The sequence below is a fragment of the Papaver somniferum genome, chromosome 3 (assembly GCF_003573695.1).
Source record: "Papaver somniferum cultivar HN1 chromosome 3, ASM357369v1, whole genome shotgun sequence".
In the NCBI taxonomy this organism is placed as follows: domain Eukaryota; kingdom Viridiplantae; phylum Streptophyta; class Magnoliopsida; order Ranunculales; family Papaveraceae; genus Papaver; species Papaver somniferum.
This window is the reverse complement of record NC_039360.1, coordinates 6,566,778-6,577,640: the sequence shown is the minus strand read 5'-3', so window position 1 is coordinate 6,577,640 and position 10,863 is coordinate 6,566,778. Positions and strand designations below refer to the sequence as shown.

General features: G+C 36.2%; 2 protein-coding genes across 2 annotated transcripts; one reads left to right on the top strand and one right to left on the bottom strand.

Moving 5' to 3' along the window:
- The first annotated feature begins 386 nt into the window (after positions 1-386).
- Positions 387-4,912, top strand: LOC113355230 (protein FAM133B-like). The gene is made up of 6 exons (XM_026598052.1): positions 387-675; positions 3,042-3,114; positions 3,195-3,257; positions 4,278-4,322; positions 4,411-4,467; positions 4,556-4,912. Exons 1-6 carry the CDS (start codon positions 458-460, stop codon positions 4,646-4,648), a joined length of 549 nt encoding a protein of 182 aa, XP_026453837.1. The 5' UTR covers positions 387-457; the 3' UTR covers positions 4,649-4,912.
- Positions 4,913-6,437: 1,525 nt separating this feature from the next.
- LOC113355229 (RING-H2 finger protein ATL2-like) lies at positions 6,438-7,870 on the bottom strand. The gene has a single exon (XM_026598051.1). The coding sequence runs from the start codon at positions 7,770-7,772 to the stop codon at positions 6,783-6,785; it is 990 nt and encodes a 329-aa protein (XP_026453836.1). The 5' UTR covers positions 7,773-7,870; the 3' UTR covers positions 6,438-6,782.
- Between the last annotated feature and the right edge of the window lie 2,993 nt (positions 7,871-10,863).

Here is a 10,863-nt window from a genome sequence, read left to right as displayed (position 1 = left end):
TATAAATTGTGATATTTATTATCATTATACGTGTGCCGAATTTTCTGTATCGAACTCACATTTTCAGAAAGAAGTATACACGTACGTATGTTGTTCCAAATTACTACCAAACAACGAATTGTTGACCGGATTTTGACCGAATATGAACCATCCTACTGCCAAACAGCGAACCTTTCACGAAATTTTAATCGCATCTGAACCATCCAAACCGAAAATATTTCTTTCGTATCCCGAATTGCTAACTAGGCTCATAAATAACTGACCTGGACGTAGATGCTCCTTTTGACCCTTAAGATGCTAACCACGTCAGACAGATTATCCACCGTTAGATTTCTTCATAAAGTCGTGATATCATAAATTGTTTTCTATCTAGGTCTTTACAAAAACAAAGCAATTTCTTCTTCCTTTCGTCTTCTTTCTTTCCTGTAGAGCCAACTGAAAAATCAATCAACAGATCATGGCCGCCTCCTCCTCCTCTACCTCTTCTTCATCGTTATCAGATTCATCTTCTTCCTCTCGTGATTTACGCCGTCGTCGACGCCGTAGAAAAGATAGAGAAGAATCTCTTAAGATCCGTAAAAAGACGAGCAGCAGCAGCAAAAGTGGGAGTAGCTCCAGAACGAAACGGAAACGAAAGCATCACGATTCTGATGATTATTCTTCCGATTCTTACAGGTTTTCTTCAAAATCTAATTGCTAATTTTTTTATTTGATTTTTTGTTTATGTATTGTGTATGGTTAGAGAACTTTCGAAGCTTAGGTATGATTTACACAGTGATTTTTTATGATGAAAGCTTAGTTTTCCAATCTGTTAGATTGGATTTAATTAAGGATGAAATTAATTAGGGTTTGAATTAATGAGGCTGGTGAGTTTGAATGGATATCGAGCTTGGGAAGAATAAGGGTCATTGCATTGTATTCGTATAAGTGGTTGAAGGTGATCATACATTTTAAGTATTTGTATAGTAGTTAGTACTAAGAGTTTTAGTTCAACAAATATCAGGTGCTTAACATCTAAAACATACATTAGATTCTGGCTTATACCTGTCATTGAAAATTGGACTAGCATCTTTACAGGCCACAGTACCACCAGGAGGTAGTTCCTCAGCTTGTCTGTCATCAAACTGCTGGGCCTCCGTCTATGAATCCTTTTTTCAAACACTTCTATTGGCTGATTGACTTCTTATAGTTCGTCGGCTCATCTGTCTTATCTTTGGAATGAAAATATTAGATTGCACATGTAAATGTTTGACAATGAATAGTTGTTTTCGCTGTAGAAAGCCCAATTTGTGGTAAATGTTTTGTGGCATCCCCTTTGGTAGACTCATCTCATCACTCATGTACTGTCTTTCTTTTAACATCTTATTTAAGCGTACACTCTTTTGGCACCTCTTCGTAAGTTGAGTATTTGACCTTGCTGCCATTGCCAATATAGCTATATTTAAGTTCAAGTCTTATGGTCTATATTGTTAAAAATATCATCTGGATTTGTGGCGCCTAGTGAATATGACCGTGGGTAATGTAGCTCCTACTGCCACCTATTGTTGGGTGACAGAGGTGAGGATCCACCACATCCACATATCATTAGTGCGATTGAGTTGCAAAGTTTAGAATGTAAATGTGTTCACTGTGGTTGATCGTGTTTGGCAGCTGATTCAGCTTAAAATTTTGTACTTATGTACACAATAAAGAGCTTACAAGGACAAAAGCTATTGGATGTGGGATTGCCAGAACCAGCTAGAGAAAAGAAAGATATCAAGGAAATAAGATTTTAGTTTATACTTGTCATAGAAAACTGGATTAGCATCTTTATGGGCCTCTACCACCCGGAGGAAATTCCTCAACTTGTAATCAAACTGCTGCGCCTCTGTCCATAAATCTTTTTTCCAAACTCTTGTCTTGGCTGATTGACTTCTAATATCTCATTGCTTCATCTGTCTTATCTTCTTAATGTAAATATTGGATTGCGGGTGCAGTGTTTTAAAGGGCGCACTTTTATGTGCTTCAGGCCCAGGACACTCTAGGAGCGGCGCTTTGAGAATTGATATATGTGAGAAAATAAAAAAAGGGCAATAAAGCCCAGTAGAGCATGTTTTACTGTTTTCTAGCTAAATACTAATAATAAAAAGCCTTATTTTATTTACTCCCTCATATGGAACGTTTCTTCTTCTGTCGTTCCTTCATGGCTAATATTTTTAAAATAGCTCTTGGATAGAATAGGCAGTATCAGTATGCTTAGTTGGCTTAATGGAAGCTTTGTGTTATGTTGAGAACTTCTTAGTTTTCTTTTATTATGTTCAAGGTTTTAAAAAGCGAAAGCGTGAGGCAAAGCACTCTCACACCAAAGTGTAAAGCGCTGCGAAAGCGTAAAGCTAATAATATATATAAATAAGAAGTCGTCAACCTAATAAATGAAAACTAAGAAGTTCAAATATAATAAAAAGAACAAGTAACTAAGCATATGGCATTACTGATACTGCCTATTCTACCCAAGACGATCTCATAGACCAGAAGAAAAAAGAGGAATAAGAAGTGGCAGAAGAAAGTTTCTATATGAGGGAATGCAAAAAGTAGGTTTGTTAAGTATTTGGTTAGGAAACAGTAATACAGGCCCTGCTGGGCTTCAAAGCCCTATATATTATTTTCTCATTGAAACCAATTCACGAAGTGCTGCTCTAGAAGTGCTCTGGACCGGAAGCGCAAAAAAGCACACCCCAATATTGACAACTTCTTATTTATATATATTATCATATATATTGCAAAGCTCGCTTTCGCAATGCTTTGCGCTTTGATACAAGATCATTCACTCCATGCTTTCACTTTTTAAAACCACGTGCACATGCAAATGTTTACTCGTATAACAACAAGTAGTTGTTTTAATTGTAGAAAGCCCAATATGCGTAAATGTTCAGTGTTCTTCTATTTAGTGATATCCATTATATCTTGGTTGGGAAATCTTTTTAGTTTTCTTTCATTTAGAAGGGAAATTGTTAGTACTTGGCTATATAGTTGATCTATTATTTTGTGGCTCTGAGTTGCAGTTCTGCAAGTTCTTCTGAGGGTGAGGCATCTAAGCACAGCAGAAAACACAAAAGGAATGACAAAGTAAAAAAGGTAGCTCTTTGACACCTCTTAATTTCGGGCTCCTCTTTTGTGATTACCTCGGATTTCTTAGGTTGGTTTTTTGTTACTAGTCCAAGGAGAAAGATAAAAACAAGTCACATCGGCATAAACGTCATAAGCACAAGTCAAAAGAGGTAGGATACTTTCCTTTTAATTGGATATTTACATGCCTTGCAGTGGAATGTTTTGTCCATTACTGGTTTTTATCTATGTTCTTTTTTAGTTCCATGAAATATATCAGATTTACTACATGCTTATATTTGAAAATTCTATTTGGACTCTGGAAAGCTTCCAACAACTAGAACATCGAGACCCCAGTCTTACTAAGTTAGTATGACTTGATCTGTTAATTTTATTTTGCTGCTGGTCCAACTATGGTAGTGGATCAAGCACTTGTCACTGCCTCCCAAGTCATCCCAGCATTCTATCAGATCTTGATATTTCATGTTCAATTCATTCAAGTGCGCAACTTAGATTTCCTATCCATGTTAGTTTAGGCCAGATATAGTTTATGTAAAGAACCTTTGGACATAGTAGAAAATATTGCATCGAGAAGTGTTACACAAACCTTTAGAAGGAGATCTGTTGAAGTGTAGGGAAGTGATCCTAAACATGTCGGGTGTGTAGGGCATGTGGGCCTCACACTCGACGGTCATGGTCCGTTTGTTAGATGTGGGCATACGTTTCATATGCGTGGTTCTTTCTGTAGTTAAATTTGATTAAGCGTTTCTTATATCGTAAGTAAAATGTATCAGAGTACACTAAAAAGATTGTACTAAAAATAAACACGTATATAACTGAAATGTATCACCCTACACACCCGACATGTTTAGGATTGCATCTCTTCGCGAATCTTGGTCTCCAAGAATTTCTGGTAAACTCTATCAAGTGCCATGTTCATTTTGATTCGTCGTCCAGGAGTTTTTTTTTATATAATAGCCTCATCGTTTGATCATGCTGTAGACATCATCTAGCTTTCAAGTATAATTTTTTATATCGATTTTCGAGATGCTTATGTTTTCTGTTGCCTGTCTTTGGATTGGCTCTTCGATATTGGAGCTGGGGTCTGGAACCTGATAAATGGAACTGGTTGGTTTGTCTATCTGTTGGTTCTGTTTTGGGGATTTTCTGGCTATGGTTGGAGCCTTATATAGAAATCTCAGGCTGAGAGGAGTAGCAGCCCTGTTCAGCTTTCAAAGGTAACACTTGTTCACTCATTCTTTTAGTTTGGCAGAAAGGATTTTTCTCTTTGTATACTTAGATCTTGTTGTTTGTTTGTTCGTTCAGTTCTTGGGACGCGACAAAGAAGACGGTGTACGCCGAAGTGCTGTATCTGGGAAAAAGGTAACCGTGGACATTAAAAAAAATCAGCATTATCCTTCTTCTTATAAAACAAGTGCAATTTGGTAACTGTTTTGATCGTTTTCTCTAGATTTTGTTGAAACTTGACAAGTCGAAGGATGACAAATTGGCAGAAAACAACCGCAATGAGTTGCTTAAATTTTTGAACGCCAGTTACGACTGAGATTGCATGCAAGTTGCTTGGTGATGTGACTGGTTATTGTCTAAACGCGATAAGCATGGATCATCTGCAACGTGTGTATCAGTTTCTCCTTTAATGATTAGGTGATTTTGTCAGGAGTACATGTTTTTGTTTATCTATGATGTGAAATGAAAGTTACTGTAATGCGCTCGAGTTACAAACATCTTGGAGACAGATGGAACTTACTGTTTTTTGTGCTACATATATATTATATCAGAACATTCTGAAGAATATTTCTTACTTGAAATGTCAATCTGTCAATGTAGTTGTTCAATAGTTTCATGAACGTGTGAGCATGATTCGGCACAAGAGGCGAAACTAGCAATGTGTTGGGATGCTATTTGCTGTTTCCGACTAATCTAATAAGGGGTTCATATCCCGTGCTAAATTGTGTCAATGAAGACTGTGAAGTCGCTTTTTTGACTCTCCAGTCAAAAGATCTATCAATTTATCCAACCACGGTCCAAATCTCAGAGTGTCATGCATACATCTTATCTTTGAAATGGAGAGTCTTTATCTCTTGCTTGGGAAGCAATATTAATGACTTAATGTGGTAGCTTTGGGTGCAATTTCTTGCTTTTGACTTTGTTGTTCTCGCTAAGATTACCGACGACATGGGAGCTTAACAACAGAAAACGTGTTTCAAGGGGGCTGCTGTTTTTACTAATCTTATATTCATCCACTGTTTTGATGCAAGCGAAAGCTAATCCATTTATAAATGGGTGTTTAATCCCCTAATCCCATGCTAAAAATTGTATGTTTAAACTTTACACGACAAGATTAACTAATAAACTTCGCTTGCTTAGACAATCATTTCTTAAATAGATAACAAAGTGGTTTCTTGGTCAAAAGAGCTGTCGACTTTTGTAGACTTGGCTAGTAATAATATAAGGTACCCCTAATTCTCAAAATCTGAAAATAAAAACACCAGATCATAATCTTCGCTGCCAGATTTAGTAATCCTTCTACAACCATGGAGCAACATTTGGAGATTTCTCTAACGTTTCCTTTAAATCGGACAGGAAAGGCGTATTCTAGGGAGGCCGAATCTTTTTTAAGGCTGCTAATGGGTGCCAAGTTGTTGGAAAGAATATCAAAATTCATATAAGACAAAATTTTGGTAACATCGAGAATTTTTCATTGAGTGTTAGATTTACTCCAGGAACGTTTGGGATTTCCGGAATTTACATGTCATTAGTGCTTCGCAATCTTAAATTTCAAACAAGTAAAACTAATGATTTACTTAACCCCATTATTGTTAATCTTGTGAGTAAAAGTGGATTAGATACATAAATCAAGTCTTCACTTTTCTATTTCTCTTGTTTAAATAAAAAACAAAACAAAAACATACTCAACAATTATTTGGTTGCTTATATTTGAGAAAAGTGGAAAATTACAAAGGCAAACCGCGTGAAAAAAGACTGCAGTCCCCTGCAATGTCTACAGACAAAAGTCTTCTTTGACTCTGGAAAATTCTAGGAAGTTGAGTCCCATAACTTGAGCCCTGATACATGACTCCCCTATTATAAGTTGATGAAAGTTGAAACCTTCAGAGTTCAGACTTTTAAGTTGAGTAGTTGACTCACATTCGTGGAGTGCATGTTGATGTCAGTTGGAGTGATGCAAAAATAAAAAATATAAACCCTCCTGGACAAGTATCAGTATCACAGGAAGATGGGAGAAAACTCCATCAAAACCGAAACAATAAACCATAAAATTACACAAATGTCATTAATCACAATCAATAACCTGATAATCAGTCGGTTTGAGATACATAAATGTATTCGGATATTAATCAACGATTTATGTTTGATACACACGCTCATATCTGAAAATTCAACTTAGAGTCAGGCTCCAAACCAACTAATTAAACGCGAATACGTTCTTTTGATTACATTAAAATCTTAAATATACACGGAGGTAACAAATAAAAAAATAAAATAGCATTAAACCCCTACTTCTTTTTTACCGTATCTACAAATTGCAGTAACTTTTATAGTCAATGGCGGGAAATTCACCCATACCTTCCCGGTCTACAGATGAACAACATTACATTTCTCCACGTCTCTTCATCCCTATTCAGAGATAACCGTTGACTGACCGTTTCTCATACCCGTCATCTTGGTTGTTGAACTTGAACCTGATTTTCTTCATCATGATCAACAGTATTGTCGGTGACATAACTACAGAAACTCAACGAATTACTCATTGAAGACATTCTTCTTTCTCTGCTTAATATCCTCTTCAACGAAAGCATTCTACTCCCTGGTGATTTTAACCCTTGTTGACCTGCTGTTTCTTCTATCAAACTCTTCAGATTTGATTCCTCTGGTTTTCGAACTTCAATTGATAATGGCGAAACAGAAGTTGAAGATGACCCAGACCCAGAGACAGAACTACTGGACCCTTCATTTCTACAAGATGTGCAAGGTTGATTAGAACTAGAATTTTGTTCTGCTGATGAAGAATCAATTACGATTCGAGTTAATTCATGAATTGTAGCTGTTTCTGATGCTGCTGATGATGATTCAGTTGTTGTTGTTGCTGTTTCTGGAGTAACAGGGGTTCTGCAGAGTGGGCAAGTAGAATGAGAATGAAACCACATATCAATACATTCGACATGGAAACTATGTTTGCATTTCGGCAATATCCTGCCGATTTCATTCTCTTCGAATTCAGATAAACACACGGCACATTCTAAAACATCATGATCACCATCCTCCGCAGCACCACCACCATTTTGATCATCCTTTTGTTTATGAGTATCCGCCGAGTAAGTGAATACAGGAATAGACTTGAGCACATTCGAATCAAGACCACGAGAAACTGCGAAAACCGTGTCTCCCGGAAGCGGGTTTGAGGTGAAGATAAAATGAGTTCGGTGAGTTCTCCGGTGTCGTCTACGGCGACGATTCCGACTCAGATTGCTCGGCCGAGGACGGTGATGTTGTAAAAACCAACGTGCATAGATATGAAAACAAACAATGAGAATCACAACCGTGAACAGGATTATGATTGCACTTAACATGATTTTTCCGCTAAGTGCATAGCCTCGTGGTGTCGCTACATATCCCCTTTGGGAAAAATTAATATCATCGTCACTCATTTTGGTTCCTAAAGAGAGAAATGATGGGGAAAATGGGGTTTCTTCTGGGAGAGGAAGAAGAGAATGGGGTTTTTATGACAGGGGAGAAAGGAAGTTTCTTAGATGTTTTGTTTAATGTTTTGGGTCGGGGATTGAATTTGCTTTATATTATCAATTTCTTAAACAATTCCTTATTGGTTGTTGTTTTGTGAGACTACTTTGTCCCTACCACCACTTGACTTGTCTTTTACTTTTTTTTTTTTCACTTACTTCTCTTTAGTCATGGAGAAGGTTGAAATAAAGAAAAAAAAAAGTTGAAGATGGAATCTTTACTCCCCTTTCCAAGCAGATTGTTCCGAATTCAATGCGGACAACAAGACTGTATATCTGCATGTTTAGGATATCAGTTCTTGCTATTCCGGTGGATACGTGTTTAGAATATCAGTTTTTTGCGTGTTGAGGATATTAATCTTGAACTTATTATTCATTATGTTCGTTTTACACTTTTAGGACTTAAACTTACATGTTTAAGATCTCATAAACTTAGCGTTTGAGTTTTCAGGATGTCAGTCTTTGAGTGTTCGAAATATCAATCGTAAACTTAGCGTTCGTCATGGTCATCCAACACTTTTAGAACTCAGGCTTACATGTTTAAGATCTCATTGTTAAAGTGATTGTGAATGGAATTCCATCCCTACACTGGTTAAGAAAGGAAGAGCATGCATTTGGAAAACACTTTCCCATTGATCCATGATTACTATTCGTTTAGGAATAGAATTCCGTTGTGCATTGGGTTTTTTTTTTTTTTTTTTTGATAGCCGAGTACAATGGTCCCTAGACTAGGCCTAAATCTATTCATTTAGGATTGTTTTGGCTATTGTAACTTTGAACCCTGAGCTCCCTAGTGGAAGGGAGGGAGTACGAGAATTATCAGACCACTTGACGGTTCTCTGTCCTGCATTGGTTAAGTATAGAAGTCGGGAAAACATTTTTCCATTGCCGTCATTGTTATCCAGCAAATTTTGATTTTTTTTTCTTCTTCTTTTTCTTTCTTGATAAGTATATATAATATCTATTTATGAATCATAGTTAAGAGAAGATTAGAGAGAATAGAAAATCTGCATCTTTAGATATTATATTTGCATTCCAAGTGTTCCAGTAAGCATACCAAACTTTTCTAGAGTTGCCCATCATCATAATATTCACTTGTGCTTTTATGTTCTTAGCCAGAGCACTTAAAGAAAAAAGTGATGGGTGTACACAGTACTTGAGTACTACTGTCCTGGCTTAAATCAACCAAGTGACAACCAGGAACATAAATACAGAAAAAGTAGTCTTCCTTTGAATTTTAAAACTCAAAAATGTTTGCAAGAAGAAGAAAATAAAAAGGAAAAAAGAAAATTAACCGGAAAAAATATATTTAAACGGTGGACTAATCGACAACAATCTCATAACGGGAAATAACAACTAAATAATTTTGTGAAAGCAAAATAGTTTTGTTTCTGACTTTTGAGAATTACTTGAGCTTCAAGCAAAAACATTTGTTCCATCTGACTTCTGGGAATTATTTCAGCTTCAAGAAAAATGCTCAACATTTTCTCGGAAAGTCGCTTGTTAGTTTTTATCGATGATGTTTTCTGGCATTAATTGTTCCATAAATCTCCATGACAAAGCCTTACAAACTTCCATTGACGCTGGAAAGTCACTTTATCAAGCATTAAATTGTTTGGTAGAAGTAGGGGCGTTATTACATGGAAAGTTAGCTCAAGATTGACTAGGAAATCTCGTTTTGGATGTTAGATGGTTGTTCATGTGTCCCTCTCCAGTCTCCTCCTTCATCTGCCATGCTACAGCATTCAAATTAGTACGGTCGATATGCATGCGCAACCTGAGAAGCCGAAACTATGGTCCAAAAGATTTCTAACTTCTTGGATATGCCTACTTAAAATTTTAACTTCTAATATGTGGCTTGTAAGTCCCATATTTTTATTTTTTTTTTTGCAAAATTTAGGTTTTGGAGACAGCTGGGCTGAGTGTTCAACTGTACACCGATGCTTCAAGCCGGCTCCGCCTGAAGTATCAGTAACAGTAACAACTATCAAAGGATGGTAAAATGAACAAACAAACATTCATGTATATCAAACACAGTAGATGACTTTTTGCTTGGAATGTTAGTTGCCTTAGTGGGGTGGAATCAGAACAATATTATATGCATCAAAAGAAAGAAAATTTTCTGTTTTTGGGACTCTTTAGATCATTGCAGGGACAAGTACAACTTTGTGTTGGGTTCTTTGCTACTACTTTGCAAAATTTTATTCCTTGGCCTTTGGGAGATTATAAACATAATATAATGTTTACTACTTCACTATTTTCTCAACTACTATATAAATATTTTCCTAACTTGAAAATTTCAAAAAAAAAATAATCTATAATCTGAAAAATCACTTTATGTCAACATAAATGAAATAAAAATACCCATGGATGAATCAGTGTACTATTTATTGATAATAAACTGAGTTTTAATACCTAATTCATGCAAAATACATTTTTGCACTGTATCAACTTTTTCAAATTATTATTAATAATCGTTCCTAGGAATATAAGTTCCTAAAAACACCACTTAAAATAGTTAAGGACGTGCAATCCCCAACACCAGTAAGAAGTTGACTCAAGGCTCGATCAAGGTTAGCCCTGTCTAAAGATCATGCACACATGTTTTGCTCAAGCATTTCAACATGACAAGTTCAACTGTCCAACAAGTGATGATCCGAGTTCCTGCTTTCCTTTCTAGACGTGTGTAAAATCTCACAAGTGATGATCCTATAGATTTAAATTATGCCACAAATATGGAAGAAAATCTCTGCATTTTTTTTTCTGATAAAGAATTGGCTCACTAGTTTTGAACTCAGGTCTACAGTATTATCACCTGATGACTAATATTATTACCTCATGACTTTATCACTGTACTTGTACTTGGGGGTTTAGTAAACTCAAATTTACAGGAACTTAATTTTCTACCGTTTGTTAAAATTTATTCATCCAACTTAAGGTTGAAGGTAAAGGACGATGATTTTGGCAAAGTATCATCACGTACAAGTGTACAACAAGCGTT